The 22,631-nt window shown below is 42.1% G+C and overlaps 1 protein-coding gene across 1 annotated transcript in view; it reads right to left on the bottom strand.

Moving 5' to 3' along the window:
- Nucleotides 1-16,118, bottom strand: part of NMD3 (NMD3 ribosome export adaptor) — a 31,572-nt gene extending 15,454 nt beyond the window's left edge. The window contains exons 1-7 of the mRNA XM_075570606.1: nucleotides 15,925-16,118; nucleotides 14,974-15,034; nucleotides 13,604-13,738; nucleotides 12,352-12,448; nucleotides 9,996-10,076; nucleotides 9,568-9,696; nucleotides 8,862-8,952 (exon numbers count right to left, since the gene is read on the bottom strand). Of these exons, the coding sequence (XP_075426721.1) occupies nucleotides 8,862-8,952; nucleotides 9,568-9,696; nucleotides 9,996-10,076; nucleotides 12,352-12,448; nucleotides 13,604-13,738; nucleotides 14,974-15,017 (577 nt within the window). The 5' untranslated portion in view covers nucleotides 15,018-15,034; nucleotides 15,925-16,118. The remainder of the gene's footprint in view (nucleotides 1-8,861; nucleotides 8,953-9,567; nucleotides 9,697-9,995; nucleotides 10,077-12,351; nucleotides 12,449-13,603; nucleotides 13,739-14,973; nucleotides 15,035-15,924) is intronic.
- Nucleotides 16,119-22,631: the final 6,513 nt, after the last annotated feature.

Raw genomic sequence — 22,631 nt, 5'->3', positions numbered from 1 at the left:
GCAAATAAGTTGCCTTTGTGAGCCCTTGTGGCCAATTCTTTCTCAGGCGTTGTTGTTCTGCCTGCCTGACTTCGTTCTTGCGTCTCCTGTATTTGCCGGCCTATCTTGTCTTATTGCTACTCGTCATGTCAGTTGTCATAGGAGAACGCAATTGCGTTTATCAAAGCAAAGCGGTGGCATCATTCACCCCTGGGATATCTGTCTGTGCCAACCATGGCGTCCAGACTTTTAGAAATTTAGCGCCAGTGTACTTTTAACCAAGCCTTTTTTTTAATGTATATTATAATAAAAACAGGGGGGGGGAAATGGGTTATAAAATGACGGGAAACAAGCATGCACATCATGGAGGGACAAGAAGAAATGAAATTATCTGTGAGAAGAGTGTCCCTTCACGAGAGTGCATGAAGTTCCTAAAGCAGTCCAAAAAGAGATTTAATGACTGTCCAAGATATAATGAATGTCCTTCCAAACCTAGCATCTGCCGATGCCAGTACTTCCAATTTAGAATGTTTGGTCAATGTGCAGAGTGATGACCAGATGGCTGCTATGCACAGCTGAGCTGAAGTTGCATCTAGTCATTGCTCTACTGGAATGGGTTTTAATTGAGTTATTTTGTTATTCTTTGGTATGCCTCTAGAATGTTTGTCCCAATCCATCTGGATATCGTAGTTTAAAGCTGTACAACCCTTTTTCAGTCCAAAGAGAAGGTCAAGCACAACCAAATATAGCCATTTCTTTATTTCCCCAACTCTAAGATCTGAAAAGATGCTAAACAGACATCTTGACTTCATTAAACATATGTGGAAAGAACAAGTGAAATGATGCCCTTACAACATCAAAGATGCATAGACTTTTCTACGTCGCTTTTTGGATTTAGGCAAAATGGAACCACAATCTCTCGATTTAAATGAAAAACTTGATACTAGTATAGCCTGGGTCCCCTGGTCCCATTTGTCCCCTTACCTTTCCATAGGAAGCGGAGGCTGGGGAGGGTGCGGGGGAATGCGCAGTAGCAAGTGACAGCCATTAGGAGTATAGCACAGCAGGGGAACTACACTCCCCAGAATGCTGTAAGGGATGATCAAGCGGCACTTGGCCAATAGGGCTGAAAGATGCATGGCAGTTGGAGTGACTGGCAGTTGGAGTCAGAACAGAGAATGGGAAGATAGGGTCTGGTGTCAGTGGCACCCAGGACTAGGCCAGATTAACCCTTTAGGTCCAAGATAGGCCTCACAAACCTAATCAGATTGTGGCTGCTACAGGGAAACCCCTAGCTAGGGACATTTACCTTGTAGTTGTATACAGTTAGTGTACAGTGCCATTTGAAGACGCTGCACAGCAATTTGCGGACTGTGGTCTGGGATAGGACCACCACCGCACTATCATAGGCTATCAAAGGTGAGACCCTCCTACCGGAGTTCACCCCATGCAAAGGCTTTGCTGACATAGATGTCACTAGATCAGTGGATCCCTCTTGCTTTCTGGCCATACCCGGGTGCTGGAGCACCTGGGCAGGTACCTCACAACGTGCACCAACTAGAACACTTTCAGTACTGTGGGCAGCGCTATCTCACACATTGGGTGGGTTGGCTCTTGTGGACACCAGGGAGGTTGGGTGCCATGGGGCACCTCAGTACTTTGGGGACATCCCATCAGGGGTGGACACTATGTTTGGAGGGCACAATGGGGCTACGGCCATGCCAGGCCTATATTGTATTTAGGTTTATGATATATCTAGTTGTACCTGTGTTCAGTAAAATGTTATTAAATACAAGTGTGTGATCTTAATGCATTGGGTCCTGTGAAGGGGTTATCTGGCGCTCTCAGGATCCCTCACAGGTGGAGGCGCTGTCTCCAGAGGGACCAGGTGCTAAACAGTTTTGCTTGGCGACTTCCGACAGACGTAATTTTTGCGATAACCACAAAAGGTGTTAGTTTTAGGATTTCTAGAACCAGGTTAAGATCCGATGGTGAACTTGGATCCCTAATTCTTGGTCGTCTTCTCCCAACTGCTGTAATAAATGTTTGGATACGCTGGTTTCGCGCAACTGGTTTCTTAAAAAAGGACAGAGCACCGTCACTTGGACCAGGGGAGCGCAATCTTTTTTCCCTGCCGGCTGTCCCCCTCTACACGCCCCCCCCCCCCCCCACCCCCCTTACCTCGGCTCCGGCGTTCTCGGCATCATGACGTCATTTGACGACACGTCTCCAGAAACTGCCTGAGCCAAGGCATGTGCAGTTTAGTTTACAGAGGCCTTCACTGCTTCCCCGGCATTTCATTTAAGTACCTTTGGGAAGCGCGGGGGACTCGGTAAACCCCGCAGACAATTGCGCACCCCGGACTTGGACTTTGTAACTTTTGATTTAGTCCCTTCTCAAATCCTTGCTGCAAGAAATCCAGAATTGTGCTATTCGCTACATCTTCCAGTGAAAGGCCAAGTCTCCATGTCATATTTTATATAGTATAAATTTCGGTAGTTACTGGTTTTCAAAACTGAGAAACCAATCTTGTTAAATATTTCCCTTTCAATCTCCAAACAGTAAGGGACAATATCTTCAGGTTTGGATGAGTAATTCAACCGAGAGAGTAGGTCTCCATTTATTCGAAGATGTGAATGGTCTACTGCCATTTTTATCAGCTATGTGTACCACGTTCACCTGGGCCACGCTGGAGCCACTAGGATCACATCTGCGTTCTCTGACTTGAGTCTTTCAATTACTCTAATGAATCAGCCAAAATAGGTGTGGGGGGGGGAATGGACATCAGTGGGAAGTTCCAAGGTATCACTATGGAGTCCACTAATGATGTTTATTAATGTTTCTGGACAGAAGAGCTGTAGCCTTATTACTGAATCTCGTAAATATAAAAAGGTCTAGGAAAGTGGATCCCACTTGTATTATTTGCTGAAAGATCTCTGAATTGAGGGACTATTCAGGGATGAATTTGCTCCTGCTCAAATAATCTGTAATTTTTCCCACCCCCCTCCCCCCCCCCCCCCAACAAAGTGTATTGTTGAAACTGCTGGAACATTTTGCAACAACAAAAAAAAACAAAAATATATTGTGAGACTTGTTGTTTGTAGACGCTTTGTTCCACCTTGATTTATTATATATGCCAACATTGTCCGATTTAATTATTGATGATGTACTAAAACTTAATGTAAAAAAAAAAACCCCACTCGATTCTACAATGTACTTATGTGGGAAAAACTGCCTATGGTATCACCTCCATCGTTTAAATCAATCCTACTTTCTGGGCAAGCTACCCGTCCACCTGAACAAGCTCCTCACCCCTACCACATGCAGCACTTATCATCTGAGATCTGATTCCAAAAGACTGTTCATGGTCCCAAGGGTCAGCAAAGTATCCGGCCGCCCCTCCTCTTACCATGCACCCCAAAACAGGAACAATCTACCGGAGACTCTCACAGTCCAAGTTCTTTCAAAACTAAAAGGTGTCTCACATTTTAATCTGGTCTGTAACTGTTACATATGTCTAAATATATATTATCTCTAACTGTGCATGCAATGTCTTGTATATAATGTATACCCTGTTCACTTATGTAACTGTATTTGTAACCATGTATTGTTTGTCATCTTAACTCTGTGCCCAGGACATACTTGAAAACGAGAGGTAACTCTCAGATGTATTACTTCCTGGTAAAACATTTTATAAATAAAATACAGAGACACAGTGCTGTGCATTCACAGTTGATAGCCAATGTATCTGGTTTGACAGGTATAACCTGGTCCATTTCAAGGTAGGAACACCTTTACTACCCTGTTGATGAAAATAAGCCTGAGACATCAGAATCAGTTGTGGGACCAAGTTGTTATTCTTGAAACTCATGAGCCAGTCATGTTCTTGTTAGTTTGTTATAGTTGGTTTTGCAGCTGGGTTAACAGCTGGGATTTCTTGCTGCCATGTGTTTCGCCAACCCCACCCCCTGCAGTTTTTATGACTGGACAAAGGCCAGCTGAATTCATTCAGAACCCCTTCAGTGTACATCTGCATTGCCCCAAAGGCACACAGCCTGTTTGGTAGTTACAGCTGCTCTATTGCTTCTGATATCCACCTACCCTCTCATCCCGTTTCCAATGTCAACTTACCTGGTCTATAGATTGTGCGCTCATGGCCTCTTCTAACACATGGAATGTCTATCCTAACCCAATTCTAATCCTATCTCTAAACATTACTTTTGCCAATAATCAGCTCTGACTGTCCCTTAAAGTATCTGTACATTGAATGTGTATTACCTTTGTTCATTTAATGCAACCATTTTTTATTATAACTCTGGCTTTTCCGGTCTGTCTCGTGTAACAAAATAATTGTATTTAATTGTAGTTGTTATCCAACCGACTGTCAAGTATGGCGATGCTCCCTTAAGTGGAGGACTGTATTTATGTAAAAAATAAAAAGGATGATGCAGCGCATCTTCATTTGAACCTGCTTTAACCAACTAGTCGTCAAAATGGGAACTTTGAAGATTGCTTTTGGTCACAGATGGTCCAGGACATACTTGAAAACGAGAGGTAACTCTCAATGTATTACTTCCTGGTATATCCTAGGGGCCTCAATGATTATATTTCACTTAATAGTTTCATTAATGTAAGATAAGAGAGGTTAAGCCATTCTGGATGTTTGGGACTGTGTAGGGATTCCCTATTTAGCGTTAACTTTAGCACTCATATTCTGTGGATTGTGTTGCTGCTGTTGGTGTTGACCTTCATCCCATGGATTTTTTCTGATTATGAATTAAGAATTAATTTGCCTTTTTCCTTCCCTGACTCACACTCGTTTTGTGTGTACTATTGGTATTAGTACGTGGGTATCACTGTGTTTTTAATACCGGACTCTCATTGTGTGTTTTTTCTCTCTCCACCATATGATATCACCATCCATGGCCCTATTCATATAGATCTCCTTGACGGCACAAGAAGGGACTTCCATTCCTATAAACTGATAATGCACGGATATCGTGGGATAGAGGTACCCATTAAAGACCCCACCACAGCAAGATGATTTCATCTGAAGGATGCGGGACCGACGCGTGAGCTCGCGCATACGCAGTGATGGGATACCAAGATCCCCAGAGGGACCAATCGGAGATCGCGTTATGACGTCAACGAGAGGACTGATGGACCGTGATGAGCGCTCGCGCATGCGCAGTTGATGGGATACCGAAATCCCCTGATGTGGAGTTCATAGGACTCTCTGGGAGGTGGGACCGCCTACAGATGATGTCATCTGAAGACGACGAAGACCTGGATGTGCACCTGCAAGCGCAATGCAGTATGGACAGAGACACTACACTGGGGAGTTACCGGATGCTTTTAAGTATTTTCACCTGGGTTGGGGGCTATACATGTTGGACATTTCATTGTTCATGTTATCTTCACTTGAGAAAGACCACTTTTTGATGGTTGAAACGTTGTGCATTTGATTTAATAAATTCTTTAAAATCCTTAGAGCCCTGAACCCTCCGTTTTTTGCTGACTTTGGAGTCTGTGTTTCACAGGGACTCCCCTGGATCACCGGTAACAGCAAGTATCAGTTAGGGTTTTCAGTTTAAGGTGTGCAGCATTTATTTTGTTTTTTGTTACTTCCTGGTAAAACATTTTATAAACAAATAAATAGATGGATAGATTAATAGACTCGGGCACCAACAACAGATTGCAAGCTCATCTGGGGTGGGGCTGTGTCTGTAAAAATCTTATGTGCTGCGTACAGCGCGCTATACTGTAATTGTGAAGCGCTTTTGAGTTCCATTGGGGGAAACGCCTTATGAACGTTATTATCCCTGTGGATTTTCGAGGATCACGTTGCCCTGAAGCAGTTTCTGGATGCAGTCCAATTTTTTTTTACCCTTTATAATCTTAGTGATAATTTTCTTAAGTTTCCACGTCAAATAAATTACCTCCTAAGAAGGATACGGAGATTCGTTTGGTTTTAGAGGAAGCCTCAGCTGGCTATTGCTTCAGCCACAACAATTCTAACCTATACTCATAATGCTGATGCATTCCTTAAAAAAAAAATCCAATAATACTGAGAATAATGCAGAAAACTTTAGTATTTTCTATGTGGAGGTACCATATACCAGGGGTACTCAACTCCAGTCCTAAAGACCACACATCAAGTCAGGTTTTCATGATATCCCAGCTTCAGAATAGGTGGCTCAATCAGGAGCAACCTGCACTGTAGCAGGGATTGATTGAACCACCTGTGCTGAAGCAGGGATTTCCAGAAAACCTGACCTGTTGTGGGGGCTTGAGGACTTAAGTTGAGCACTACTGTCTAATACAATTGCTTCTTGAAGTCTCAACAAAAAAAAATATCATATATTCATTTTACTATGCATGTTTAATTATTGTATTTATATTGTTTCATATTAATCATAAAATGATTAAAATAAATAAAATCTTCGTGCTACGTGATAAACAGCCTGATGCGGTTAGAGTTTAATATGAAGCTCCAATTGTTGCAAATGTCTTCATCAGGCGTCAATTCTCTTATCCATCGTATCACTAACGACGTCTTAGTGGAAACACTAGGAATAGTCTGTCCTCATCTTTAAATAGATGAATCCTTTGGAATCACTTAAAGTAACAAGACATGTAGCACTGCAGGGTTTAACAAGGGGCCTCCGGAGCTGAACTGTGTTCATTTAAAAAAATCGGGGACACCTTGTTCCTTACCGCAACGAATACGGTCGCTGTTCCTATTGACCTGCGTGACATTTAAGACGCCATTTCATTAGTCACACAAGCTCCCTAGCTGCAGATACCAGCACCCCCTACTGAGGTATCTCTGCAAGCAGCGTGTGCCCAAGGGTGCCAGCGTGTGCCCAAGGGTGCCAGCGTGTGCCCAAAATGAACAGTTCAGCTCCGGAGATCCCCTGCTACATCCATGCAAGTAAAAAAAAAATTTGAACCTGCAGTGCTGCTTGTTTTGTTGCTTTAAGGATACGGTTCTTCCTTTTCGGATCCTACAACTCATTGTTAATCCACGAATAACCTCTTTGAAAAAATGGTAGTGTTTGGATGCAGGAAGGCCGTAGAAAGAAGGTTTTGCCAGTCGGGAGATAGCATACTTGGAAAGCAGGGGTTTTAGTTGTGGAGCAGCAAGGGAAACGGCAGATTTTGGTAATGTTGTGGTGGGTGGGGGGGGGGGGACTGCAAGATTTAGCAACCGACTGTTCTTCCTTAAAAACATTTCCTTCATTGGTGGATAATTGATCAAAAACGTCAGATGCGTAATTCACATCTTCATTAGAATACACAATTTAATTCCAGAGACCGGTCAGGGCTTTTTACCATATCATTTAAATGTTTCATTCTTCCCAGACAAATGTTTTTACCATGGAGGATTTAAGTAATTACAATGTTTTCAGCACTGCAGTTTGGGCAATTAATATGCTAAATGCTGTAGAAACATTTTTGGGGGGTCTTGTCGATGAATCTTCTAGCAGCAATCCTGCTTTCCTTTATAAATTATTATTTTTAGTTATGGGTTTGAAGCAGGGGGTCTACAAAGCTGAACTGTGTTAATTTCAGCTCTAGAGACCCCCTGCTTTCCAGGATACATAGGGGGTGAAGGTAGCAGCTCTGGGTGGGCTATAGAAATGGCGATTTAAGGCTCCCTCATCACACGGGACAATAGGAAGCAGTGACGTTATTCCTTTCTACTGGCCCACGTGGCCAGGACATTTAAACTCACAGAGCTGCTACCTGCACCCCCTACTGAGGCAACTATCTCTACGAGCAGGAGGTCCAGCCCTGAAATTAACGTGGTTCCGCTCCGGAGACCTCCTGCGTCACACCTAGGGGGGATTTTGTTTGTGTTTTTAAGGGGAGGGGGAGAGAGGGATCTTCTCCATTAATGATTGCACTTCACCACCAAAGTCAGAAACAGGAGGCAAGGATGTTGAAGGCAAGAATAGGAAACAGACAGGAAAAGAGGGTTAAGAAAATAAATTCTGCCATCTATCCCGCATACAACTGACAACTAAGTAACCCCACCAGCAACCAACGTGCCGGCGGCATCAGAAGAGAGGAATAAAAAACACAAGCTGAAATTTAGAGAAGTTCACCTAGCTGGAAGGACACAGACAACTGCAGTAATAGGAGAGAACAGGCGCTGTTATGCCGTTTTTCCCCATCAGCTGACCTGTGTCCAAATGGGAGTGACCTAAAACCACATTGTAATGTACCATCATGGAGACACACTGGAGACAAACAAATACATATGCACATGGCAGACTGTGCAAACACCGTACACGATCTGTTTTTGTGGTGCAGAGAGGAAAAAGTGACTCACCAAAGCCTCAAGAAACTGACATTTAATGCTATATTTACTAAGCAGTGCTAATCCATAAGGCACATTAACTTTGATTTGAGTGAGCAATCAGGCACCTTCAAACTTGGCATAGCTTAGTAAATACTGCTCAGACGACTTGGCTCTCAAACATAAAAGATGGGTGTTTTTACCACTGCAGCATGGCAGGGTTCAACTCATTTGCTTTGCATGTTTACTTTGTGCTGATTAGAAGCCAAAAACCAGACTCTACTTAATACAAACAGGATTTGATAAGGATAGTGGAATAGTTTTTAAATCTTTCTCTAAATAGTTAAGCTACAAAAATGGGTTTTAGAAAGATGAAAGACACAGATTATCCCAAGCAAGCGAGGGAATTCGGAGTTCAGCCCTTTTTACAGCCCAAGAGTCAAGTCGTTAAAGAAATGCTAAAATAGGGATAGAATACATCTTTTCAGTGATTACCCATCTTAAATTATCCCAACTCTTGATGACAAGCATCTACATATCTACCGCGTTCATGGGGTGGAAAGGCTTGGTCTCTTACCATGAATCTCTTTGACACGCAGCGTGTTTTGATGAAGTCTGTGCTTCAAAATGATCTGCTCTAGATAGTAGAAAGTCTTCTTATGCGAAACCTAAGATTGAACGCACAGTAACATTATATTACATACAAGATTAGGTATTAAAATACAGCTGCGCTGCAAACACCCGCAGTTTCGCTTTTCAGAAACGTCAAGATTCTTTTGATTTTTGCAGAAAACCCTTCTTATGCGATACGATTGTGCAATGGATTGGAAGGTACTCGGACCAGGGACGTCTCCACTTAATGCCTCTGTTAAGAGGAAGATCACCGCTCACTTCATGTGTGTCACTTACATAGGACAGACTTTTATCTCTCACATATCGTAACATCACTGTGAAATATGTTGGCACTCACCAATTCATAACAATTGCAACCATTTGCTTCAAGACTTAGATAAGAGTGTGAGCCCATTAAGTGATATATACCCATTAGAGTGCTACAAATGGCTCTGAACAACACCAAACATGAAGTTCTAATGACCAACTCAGCCAAGTGTCTATCATGACCCAAATCCCTTGACCGGTGTATTTCTGCAAACAGGAACACACCACACACACCACACACACACCACACACAACACACACACACACAACACACACAACACACACACACAACACACACACACAACACACACACCTCTGAAGATGTCATCCCGAGCGATTCTTACCTTTTGGCGAACTTGAACCACGGCCTTCCAGAAATCTTTAGCTTCCACTCTGTGGCATATATCGCACATTTGGGACAGAATCACGTAATCCACTACAAAGACCTGCTGAAGGATTGCTCCGTTCATCACCTGTTGAGAGGGAATATTGAATAACAGAAAGCTTCATGCGGAGCTTTAATCTGAGGCTTTGTACTGCCACAAGAATACAGCTGCAGAATGAGCGCAGTGTAATAAAACCGGCACATTTTGCTTCTCTCCCAATCATGGCTCATTTTTCTAGCAATTAAACTTGTAGTTATGAAAACAAAAAACTCCTAGCAGCTGCTACAACGTTCGAGCATCCAATGAATAGGACAAACTATACAAGGACATGTAATGAATATGTAACACCGATTATCCCCACAGTTAGAAAGCAACGTGTCGCTCACCTCCTTCTGTATTGTCATTTTTACTTTGAGTCTCTTTGAATGAGGCTCCGTCCAGATGAAGCCAGCATCAATAAGCCGCACCTAGGGGCAGAAACACACTGATCATGGCGTGTGCTGTAGTGCGGTGGATTTCACTAATTATTTCAACTAATTAAAAAGAAAAAATGTCAACATAATGCATAATAATTTCACACAAAACCCTGCAGTATCTTTATGCTCTATATAAAAAAAAACAAAAAAACAAATATGCACTAAATGCTGCATTGCATATTTTTGTATTACAGGTTTGAAGCATGGCGTCTCCTGGGCTGAACCACGTTAATTGCAGCTCCGGGGATCACCCGATTCGTAAGGGATGTCGGTAACCCTGCGCCGTTTCAATATCCCGGTCACGCTGGCCGATAGGATGCAGCAACGGATAACTTCACGGATTCCGATTGGCCCACGGGACATTTAAAGTCGCCATTATGTTAGGCACACTATTTCCCTGCCTGCAGGGATACCGGCACCACTACGGAGGTAAGTATCTCTCAAAGCAAGGGGTCCCCGGAGCTGAAATTAATAGTTCAGCTCCAGAGATCCCTGCTTCAATCCTGTAATAAAAAATAACAAGCGCAATGCAGTACTGCTTTAAGTGTAAAAGTGCATTTTTTCACATAACGGCTTTTTACTTAGTACCCGAGTAAGTTAATCGGCTTCTACTCATCCCAATCTTGCCATCTTCGTACCCGCTAGTGTTCTAAAGATAAAAGTAACCCAAATATTTTGTCAAGCCCTGTGGCTCCTTCTATTCCTACCAACAAGAAGAGAAGAATGTATCTCTTATAAGGCCACCAGCTGATGCTGACTTCTGACACTACCTTGATCATAAACCATTTAGATTAGTAGAAGCAATTTAAATACATATTAACTTGGTATAAAATGTTGGAATTCACTTATTTGCCATACTGCAAAAGAGCAAAGTGCTTCTCAAAAAATACAATGTAATGCTAAATAACAGATCACTTTACGTACTAATAGTTTCTAACATGAAAGCTACTTCTGTGCGAGAAATATTTGTATTTTTTTTTTTACAAATCCGTTGCAAACAGCCGCAATACAGGGCTCTATCGCAGCGGTGCGCAAAGTGGGGGGCGCGACCCCCAGGGGGGGCGGGAGATTGTGCTGGGGGGGCGCGGGCAGTTGCAGAGGCCCCGCGCTCTTCCCCCAGGCATTTAAATTAAATGCCGGGGGATCGCGTGAGGCCCCTGCAACAGTTTACTTACCGGGATTCAGCCGCCTGTGTTGCGTCGCCATGGCAACGCGGCGTCAATAGACGCCGCGGCACCATGTGACCTGACGTCACACGCCCACGCAGCGTCATCTGACGCGGCTGAAGGAAGGCAGGGGGGCGCGAGAGCCGGGGGCAGAGAGACAGGGGGGCGCAGCACAAAAAGTTTGCGCTCCCCTGCTCTATCGCAATACAGGGCTCTATCGCAATACAGGGCTCTATCGCAATACAGGGCTCTATCGCAATACAGGGCTCTATCGCAACGACAACCACTCTCTGAAAACAAACATTACAGGTTGCCAGCAGGATTTTGTTCCACGCTGCATGTAAATAGAAGCAGTTGCTGAGTAAGTTTATACTCGACACCCTGGAGACGTTCTTTGGCAGGAAAGAGCCATGACGTGCGGTTATTCTATCGTCTATTAACTTATCTACAGGAAGACCCTGCGCTGCCGTCACAACCACTCCAGTAATGTGCCCAAAACACATGTACTCTGTTTTAATGGAGTGGATTAAAAAGGCACTCTCTGCTTTCACCAATTCATTACGCAATCACTAATAGGTTCTAGTAGCTACAGCGGTCCTTGTGAATTCTAAATACATTAAAACATTTTACATATTTAATGGTATTAACGTTCAATCGAAGCATGATCAGCAATCAGATTTGTTACTAAATAATGCAGTCTATAGGTTTCTCTGGAGTAAGAGCTGCCTGCGGTGCTATTTTATATTACAAATATCTTATTTGCCCCTTAGTGTAGATGCAACAATACCATCCAAAAATACAATACACACACACAACGCGAGCACATTTTATTGTGTGCATTGTATTTGAGTGTTACATGACAATTCTCCAAAGATTTAATTTGTATACACGTTTTTTAGGACTCACGACTTTTATTCAGGTTATCTGAAAAGATTCAGGAGCTCATGTACAAACTAGATTTGCATACAAATGCATCTTGGGCAAGTTCCAAACTCCTGCACCTCAGGTACCAAAAGATACAATACTAAATACACTAAAAGCCTTTGCTGCCCTACAGCAGCTTATTAACCCTTCTTTTACTGCCCTAGTGACAGACTAACCTTGCTCAAGGAAGGTTTCAGCTTTTTCAGGCACAATGTAAGCAGCTCTCTGGACTCCAAGGCACACTGCATCCATGTTCCAGGCGGCTGCAGATAGCTGAGACAAGGAATAGAAGTGTATAATAAGCAGATTAACACAGGGTACAAGAGGGGCCGCAACCCCTTGGGCGCATTGTGATCACTGATGATCCCGACATCACCGGAGACGCGAACGGAAAAGGAGTCTCGTCATCCGTTCTGCAGAAACTCGAGGGGGTTAATAAAAGCAGCAACCCATCCTACACTTTTTTATCCACTCTCTACATTATTTGTATACAGGATAGGAACAGAGATCTGAAACCGCTACCTTCAGCACCCACCCCATTTTCACAGGCACTAAGCAGTGAATTTAGTGGGTTGAAATCTCCTTCCAAGGCAAACAAAATCTGAGGCCAATAGAACATCTATTGAAGCTTCTCATTGGACGGTCATTTAAATCTCATTGAAAAACCAGTCAGTAATACCAGTAACTTTACACGCAAGTATCTCGGGATACTTTTCAAAGCATGATTTAGCTCTGGAGTACCCACTGGTTCCAATCCTGTAATAAAACAAAAGAAGAATACATGTTACTTCTGAGGGATTGCTGCTGCCAGCTCCATGTTTTAGTTACCGTTTGCCTTAAGAGCAGCTTATTTCACACCAGCGCACAACACCGGCAACACTCCGATTTCACGCAGAGTTGCTTCATGCTTTCACACGGGGGTTCTCAACTCCAGTCCTCAAGACACCTCAAACAGGTCAGGTTTCAAAGGGTCTCTCTGCTTCAGCACAGATGGCTCAATCAAAACTGATCGAGTCACCTGTGCTGAAAGAGGCACTGATTGAGCCTCTTGTGCTGATGCTGGGATATCCTGAAAACCTGACCTGTTGGGGGGGGGGGGATCGTCTTGAGGACTGGAGTTGAGCCCCCTGGCGTAAGGTGCTACTGTACAACTTTTCCAAGAAAGCTTAGAAAACTGTTGTTTATATGAACACGAGGAGACGTTTACCAGGCTCACAAACTATTATTGTAACTGCTGCTTTAAATACATTAGTATGCGTATCATAGGAAAGGCATCAGAATCTCAAGGTGCCTATTGTTTCGATTTTTGTCTTTATAGCGGAAGATAAAGCACTTTTTGTGGGTATGTAATAGCACTGCTAATGTGCACACTGAATTTACCCATCAAGCAATATGTAATTGGAGTTTGTGTGCTGCAATGGTTCTTACCGTTCACACTGTTTGCAGAAATGGACAGAGACCTGCTTTGGAATCCCTTCACTAATGTCAACCTGAGTTCGTAAACACGCCACACACATATTCGCAGGATTTGGGGGGATGGGAATACCACACTGGCAGCAAAGGCTAAAATGAAGAAGGCAAAATAAAGGTTAATAGCCCAAAACATGATGTGCCCCAAAACAGTATGCCAAGAATTACATGTCAAGATGTAGCCCTGTATAGAAATGTAACATCTTCCACAAAATAACATTTTTCAGCGCAGCGACTGTCTGCGCTGAAAGTGCTACTTTTATTTCTTTATGCCAAGAACATATTCCTTATTAAGCTCCCGTTATTTTAAGAAAGTTAAACAGTTCGGATGGTGTTAAATTGAAGCCAGCGTCAACCCCCTCCCCCCCCCCCCCGTCTTTTTCTCCTGTAAGAAGGTTCATTATAAAACTTCTCAGTGAGGTTAACTGAAAAATTGCAAAGAAAACAGAGAAATTACCTAATCCTACAAGATAAAGGATCCATAAAGGCATCATAGATAAATATAAGGTATCTTGTAAAAAGATGCCATCTACATTATCCAATCCTGGAGTTTAGAAGCATCACAGGTTATTTTTTTTAATCCTCAACACTGTTCTATTATATTTAACAGAGCAATCTGCTCAATTCCATCTTATGTTTATATTTACTTTCTCTCAAAGTGCAAAATGGCATCTATATAATGAAACAAAATTTATGTTTTTCTTTATTATGTAGCAAAGAAGAATCTTCCCATTATTCAGATTACAAAAAGACATTTCTTTTACATGGTTATCCATATAAGGAGGTTAGAGGTTCACTTCATAACACCGTTATCAACACAGTTTACAATTCCAAATGTCATAGTATCAGATTAACGGGGTATTCCATTTTTCTAGAGTGCAACAAAGAAACGGGAGGCCACAAATCATGATAGCCAAGTCTGCTTACCGTGCGATAGTCTTTTCTGCGTAACCATTATATTTTACATTTTATCATTCTGATTATAGTCACAAATGGAGTTGCAGTATTTATGTGATCTAAAGGAGTGGCTCAGCGAATAAAGCCAATGACCCTGAAAACAAGGACACTGAGTTTGAAGCAGGGGGAGTTTGAAGCAGCTCCTTGTGACTAATGGGCAAGCCACTTTATCTCCCTGTGCCTCAGGCACCAAAAACAGATTGTAAACTCATTTTGGGCAGTGACTGTGTCTGTAAAACTCCTATGTACAATGCTGCTAACTGCAGACAATATAAAATAAAGTTGTTACTATTAATTAACATAGCAAAGGGGTTCTTGTTTTCAACTAAACAGCCATTTATTTTCACTAGCTCAGTATAAGAACCACTTACATGTTTCCTTGGCTGCTTGATGCGGGTTCCTTCATGTACTCCATCCTGACCAAATATGTATCTGGAAAAAGACAGGTAAACGTTAACTTTCTGCTGCCTATTTACTGTACAAATACAATGTAAACACAGCACAACAAACCCTAAAACAACCAAATCTAAAAAGACAGTAATCTCCCACTAGCTGACTGGAAGCTCAAATCAAATGACCATACACTTGGCAAGGCTTTAAATTACATCAGGAGAGGCTGCCAATACTTTAATGTGTGTGGCAACAATAATTATAAACGATTCTATTGACTTGAATGAGGCAAATTATAAATATGTCGTTAAAGTTCTGCCCACACATAAAATGACAACTATTACGGTACCAGGAAAAAGTCTCATACGTAAAAACGTCCAATTAAATCTGGTAACATAAATAAAAAAAAAATTCCTATGGCTTTGCAGCTCACAAAATACGTCTTTGTGTGTACAATATAGGCAACATTAACTACAAGTGGAAATAGCACACTACATGAGAAACACTGCTTAGAACAAAAGTAGACAAAAAAAAACGATTTTTCATGTTGTAATTGCTACACAATAGAAATACAAATATTTGATACAAACCCCTTGACATTAAAAAAAATGCAAGTTTAAAACCTTTCAGATTACAACAAATGAGTTTTGTTATTATTGCCAGCACTACATTTAACATGCATGATATTAATCTATTCCCCATATCTATGTGAAAGGTCAGGTATAACATACGCAATTTTGATACAAGAGGGACCCGTGTAAAACCTTAGATTGACACATTTTGCTGCCAGTGGCCGGTTTGCACCCCTTAAAGGTTTAAGCCCATAAACCAGAAACGCATTGCATCAAATGGATTTGACTGATCCCAAGCACTCTGTAGTCAGACTGCAGTCCTGTCTGTGGGGCCTCGGTGTACAAAATAAGCGACCTTACCCCACTAGAACCACACGGGCGACCACCATTAGCGCTGTAAAGGCGCAGCAAGAACGACCTGCGCTGCTCCCCGCAGCTCTCCTCTCTCAGGGGCAGGAGACGGGTCCTCTGATCCGGAGCAGGAAGAGGCACACTCAGGACTCCTGCAACATGTGGCAACCACCACCAGCACGCTTCCGCAGGCGCGCACATATGACGTCACCCACAAATTAAGGACCCCGCTTCTGGGTGTCCGCTGCGCTGCCTGACTTGAAGGGAAAGGGGTGATACTGGACTGCTTTCCCTGTTTATTTATTTCTGATTGTTCTTTCTCCCTGATAAAGGGGCCCTATTTTTAAAATAATAATCTGTATAGAAAATAGTAGTTACTTTGGTGCTATGTGTATTTGATGATATCAACAAATACTAGAAAGCAGGGGGTTGCAAACTGAAATATAAACATCAAGCATTATCACCTGGCTGCTCTTGAGAGGAAATACGAAACATCATGTTAAGTTTATAATAAGAATAGTATTATCATAATATTACTAACAGTGTTTATACACACACACACACACACACACACACACACACACACACACACACCTGTATACTCATCTGCATGTCTTAGGCAGGTCTGCAACCCCGCCTTTCCCCATTATCATCCAGCATACAGCACTTCCACTGCAGCAAGGGATTCTGGGAAATGACATGCAAATGAGCACACAGTGTCACTTTTTGCCTCAATAACCATTTTTAACATGGTTCCCTAAGGTCGAAACTGCTGTCTGTGGGTGGTTTTCTGGGTATGCACCTTAACCCTGGCTGTGCTCAAAGCTGTGACCATGCAGCAAGCTTAAGCCTATAGGGAACCATGTTAAAAATGGTTATTGAGGCAAAAAGTGACACTGTGTGCTCATTTGCATGTCATTTCCCAGAATCCCTTGCTGCAGTGGAAGTGCTGTATGCTGGGTGTTAATGGGGAAAGGCGGGGTTGCAGACCTGCCTAAGACATGCAGATGAGCATACAGCTATATTTGCATATTTGCTTTCCTGTGGAGGGTTTTTGTCACTTTTTTTACTCACCATAACTTAACTCAGTATTATGTTTTTTTTTTTTTATATATATATATATATATATGATACGAACCAATCCAAAGACCAGTAAAGAGACAGCAGACCGCACAGCGGTCTGCTGTCTCTTTACTGGTCTTTGGATTGGTTCGTATCATACTTATTCTCTATGGCAGCGGTGCGCAAAGTGGGGGGCGGGAGATTGTGCTGGGGGGGCGCGGGCAGTTGCAGAGGCCCCGCGCTCTTCCCCCAGGCATTTAAATTAAATGCAGGGGGATCGCGTGAGGCCCCTGCAACTGTTTACTTACCGGGATTCAGCCGTCTGTGTTGCGTCGCCATGGCAACGCGGCGTCAATAGACGCCGCGGCACCATGTGACTTGACGCTGCGTGGGCGTGTGACGTCATCTGACGCGAATGAAGGTAGGCAGGGGGGCGCGAGAGCCGGGGGCAGAGTGACAGGGGGGCGCAGCACAAAAAGTTTGCGCTCCCCTGCTCTATGGGACTAGCATCTGCTATTACAACCTTTTCTACTACAGTGTGCTGACTGACCTTCATGTGTATATATTGGTGTTTAATATTTATAATAACACCTAACAATTCAGGTGTTGGTTTAGATAAATAGTAGTACACACAAAAATTATTTAATTACACACACAACAGCACAGTGCTGTATTAAGACACATTTAACAGAGGATGTTATTACAGTATCATTTGGATTATGATATTCACATTTATATTCACATATAACCACTTATCATATATATACCTTTTTTTTTTTTTTTTTTTTCTCCCCTCATCTGCCCCAGGTCTCCCCCTCACCATTCACATCCCCTCCCCCCCCCCCCCCTTCCCCTCCCTTCTCTACTACATCGAGGAGTGTTGGGAGATAAGCTGAACCATGCAATTCTGCAGGGCTGTTTATACAAGTGACCTAGGATACATGTCCGGTCTAAACTTCCAATAACATTTCTTAACTCCATACTATATTTTGTTTGGACTTTCATGTTACTCTCTTCCACGCTGTTTCTACTATATAGCCCCATTCGGAATAATCTACACAAACTAGCGATGCATTAATCTCCAGTTTGTGAGATACCAGTTAATAATCATAGTCATATTTATGATATCTAAATTTGTTATTCTAAACCATCAAGAGTAAAAATATTCATAATGGTATATTGGTTTTATCCATGTTGGAAAATTTCTTTTTTCCATAATAGTACTAAACAAGACACAAACAATATATTAACCCACCATATGTATTAGTTAATCAATTGTTAATATATTGTTTGGCTCTTCTTTATTCATCAATTGATCTACCCTCCTCAAGCCACACTTATTTAGTGTCAAATAGTACAAATATCAACTGTGTATATATAGATTCATTGGGGTATTTAAGATATCTTTTAGATATACCCTTGTAGTCCGTCTAACTAAACAAGAAAAGGACATCAACTGCAAGTTTGTTTTAATAATTGATATGTATAACTGTTACTAACTTCATTCATGTCAATGTATATTGGCAAGTATATCCTTTTGATATCTTTAGATATACCCTTGTAGTCCGCTTAACTAAAAAATAGAAAAGGACATCAACTGCAAGTTTGTTTTAATTAATTAATTTTTTAATTATTTAATTGTATAACTGTTATTTATTTCATTAACATCATTGTGTGTTGGCAAGTATCTACTAATGGAGATTTAACATTGGGTGTTCATATGTGCACATAATTTGTTCTGCTAGTCATGCAGATTGCCCACACACTGTTTGCCTACTAATTAATCAAGCTAATTGGACTCGGGGGGGTATATATTATGCTACACCACATACCCAGAGCCCATCCACTGAAGAAGTCAGTTAATCTGACGAAACGCGTAGGGAAGGTGTGCAGTGGACTTTCACAAACGCTTGCCACTGAACTGCTACGAATTTCTACCGATCCGGTGTCCAGTACAACTCCCGTGACGTCATCCGCTGGTCCGCGGCATCTACCGTCCCTGGTGGGAACCAAGGAGCATCTGGTGGTGTGTACCCGGTGAGAGACCATCGCGGAGTGCCTGATACGTCAGTTCCTGCAGGCGGTGAACAACGGAGGCAGCATTCTGATCCAGTGGAGTCACGGAGTGATTACAGCAGCAGAGCAGTAGCAGAGCAGCGTTTCCTGGTCCTGGGAGCATGAGTATATCTCATACAATGCTTTTAATTGTTTTATGTTTGTGAGTTCATTTTTATTGAGATTTTTGGGAATTAAATATATCGATTTTTGCACAGTAATGCACTAGGATTTGGCACTTTTTTTTCTTCTTTTATTTTTCTATGCAGGTGGAGAGGGAGTTCGTTGTGCCCTTTGAAAGAAGCTGCCTGTCTGTCCTATTAGTGCTACTGTTACTCCCCAATCATTGGACTTAATTTGTATGGACTCCATAGGACTATCTGCATCTAGCAGATTAAGGAAAGTTCACAGCACCACACAAATATTTTTTTTGTTTAAATTGTATTTAGTAGCTGTTTTTTATTAGACATTGACTGTTATGCAATATTGGTATATTAATTTCATTTTTTAAGGATATATTGGAATAATTTTTTATTTTTATATATTATATTTATTTAGCATTTAGATACCTATATATTTCTGGTTATTCATACACTAGCGCAGACCACTATTGTAAATATATATATATATATATAACAACACAAAAATTATGTAGCGCTAAAGAGGATGTGAAATAACCCTAATAAATGCAAAATTATAATAACATATTTAAAATATTAAAATAAATTAAAATTACCACAATTTGACCTAATAATATCTACAAACCATAACGTGATAGTGAAAAAAAAAAAAGGAAAATCCAAATTGAATGTTCCACTCAAACAAAAAATCCAGAGAGAAATATAGTCCCAATAGAAGATCCAGGGAGCGTCTTTGCAGCTTTAAGGGGAGTGGTATAGCCAACCACTTTTGGAATCTATGAACAAAAAACAAACAAAAGCGCAAGCTCCATAGCACGTAACTGAGTAAAAAATAAGGTACATTTATTTAAAAAATCAGCAACCCATAAGAATGTGCACTTACAGGATTTCAAACAGAACCATTCGTGGGAGAGAAATCTCTATTGTGGTCATCTGCGGTGGTAGGGTGAGTCCCAGGTTTCCAGAGTGGATGTAAACAACCCAGGTACACCATGAATTGGCAGCAAGATATAAAGGCATCTAACCTCACACTGATGATACCCATCAAGGTTGAAACATGTCTGTGAATGGGTTTAATGGCTTTGCATCTCATCCCAGCCTTTGTCTAAAAGCTGTGTTTAAAACAGCATGCATTGGCTTGAGGATTTGCTTGTGTAACACGAGCTTGAGACAAAAGGTGGCACTGAGTGCTCATTTGCATGTAATTTCCCAGAATTCCTTGCTGCAGTGGAAGCGCTGTATGCTGGCCGATAATGGTGAAAGACAGGGTTGCAGACCTGTCTAAGACATGCAAATGAACATACAGTAATATTTACAGTTGATATATATATATATATATATATATATGGGAAAAACAGGAAGAGAGAGCGCACGCCCATAGCGTAAAATAGTATTTTAATGAGGGGAGGGGGAGAGGGGGGATAAAAAATGCACTCACAAGGGTACAATAAAAACAAGCATTGTGTGATATAATCACCACCATCCGGTTCGTGTCTGCAGCGTCTTGGGGCAGTCCCAGTATTGCAGTATCAGGATCGTAGTCCCAACAGGTATCCAGGGCAGATAGTATTCAATACAACTGTATTAGAGTCCTGGAAGATGGCTCCGTGTAGTACAGGCTTCTGCAGCAGTTGCGCATGGATCCGTCCGTTCCAGCGCTCGGTGATGACGTCAGTGTCAATGCGTCTGACGTGATGACGCTCCCTGACGCGTTTCGTCACTCTCGGGTAACTTTTTCAATATATATATATGTAACCATGCTGTAAAATGGTTGCAGTCATCTCTCCTGCTGACAGTAAGGCCTGGTAAGTTATGGGCATGCCAGCAGTAATCATGGAGGTTTGCCCTCACACCCTGGTGAGGTGCCCTATGTATGGATGGGAGTGGTCACAGGCTCTGACTCCCTGGTTGGTGATGTCAGAATTGTGTCAGCCCCCAGAGGATACATAAGGCACAGCACTGATCAAAAGTTAGGTTCGTCTAGGTTCTTCTGAGGATTAAGAGTTCAGAGTTAGTATACTAAAAGGACTAATGAGACTGTGACCAGGGACCTGGCACAGGTGAAGTATCCCTGTGGGGATAGGGAATCCCTACATTAGGAGGACATACCTTTCAAAGGGAAGTACGGTGAACAATGGAGGGCTGAATACACCCCATTGTGGAGGGCAGCTGGCCCACCGTACTAATAAAGATGTTCCTGATTAACAACACTCTCGTGTGCAAGTGTGGAGTTACTGCACAGAGAGAAGCACCACAGAGGAGTTCCTCATCAGACTCATCCCCAAGCGGACGCTGGGATCCTGATGAGGTGGAGGCGCTGCACTGGATCTAGGTAGGACTCAGCACACTACCTCAGCTGCCTGTCTGGGTTGGCAAATCCCCACACACCATCATGCGGGAGACTCAGGAGTCCTGTTGCCAACAGGTGCACCACCAGACATCACACTGTAATGGGGACTGGTTAGACCACAGGGGCCAATATGAGATTGGGTGGGTCAGGCCGGTTCAGAAACACCGTTACATATATATATATATTTCTCCCGTGAAATAATGACTCTGGTTTTGTAACAACTTTTTTTTAACAAAGCATTGTTTTCCAGCATAAATAAGGAGCGGGGGGGGGAGGTTTGTTAGTACAAAACTGCATTTAAACTTATTGTTATGCCTTGAAAATCAGACAATGCCCAGAGGTCAGGGAATGGCTGCATGAATTATTCAAATTATGTTAATACAGAAATAACACAATCCAAGAGGAATATGCTGCATATTGTTTTTTTAGCAACTCAATGTCCTCTTTTCAGAATTTGTTTAAATATTTACCAGTGGTAAGTACAGAAAAAAATATATATATATACTGTATATGTATATGTAATTAGGCTGGCTAACTATATCCTGTTTTGTTATTATTTATAAAACAAAATATTTGAATGTTAAAGGTATTAAGTAACAGAAAAACAGTGTAAATGTGACATACCGCCATGAGATAAGATTAAAAGGCTAATGCTGCCCTTTGTGGCTTGAAGCATTTGCTGTGTGTTGACCAACAGGCCGGCAAAGCATTAAAGGGACTAAGGTATGACTGTCTTTCTTTTCTTCCTGTATTTTTCTTCCTCTCCTCTGTAAGTGTTTGCCTTATTATTTATTTTTTTTCAAAGCATTTGTATTTATTGATTAAGTTGAGTTATATGAGGATAAGAGACACTTCAAAGATCACCTGGAGCTCATCAGTCCCTCGCTCTGCATGTCTGCCGTGGGGTGCAGTACTGTGCTAGGCTGCTGTTTCTTTCTACCAAAGAAACTCTGGGACATAACACCCGAGTCGCCCCAAAGGTGGCAGCCAAAGGGTATTGCCGTTTGCTGCTGTTACAGCTGCCTGATTATTGGGTTGGGTAAAGTATTTCAGCTGCATATTGAAGCATTTCAATACTCGCACATCACCTGCTCTCACAGCCCTACCTC

This window comes from Ascaphus truei, chromosome 14 (genome assembly GCF_040206685.1).
Source record: "Ascaphus truei isolate aAscTru1 chromosome 14, aAscTru1.hap1, whole genome shotgun sequence".
Classification (NCBI taxonomy): domain Eukaryota; kingdom Metazoa; phylum Chordata; class Amphibia; order Anura; family Ascaphidae; genus Ascaphus; species Ascaphus truei.
This window is presented reverse-complemented; position numbering and strand designations above follow the sequence as displayed.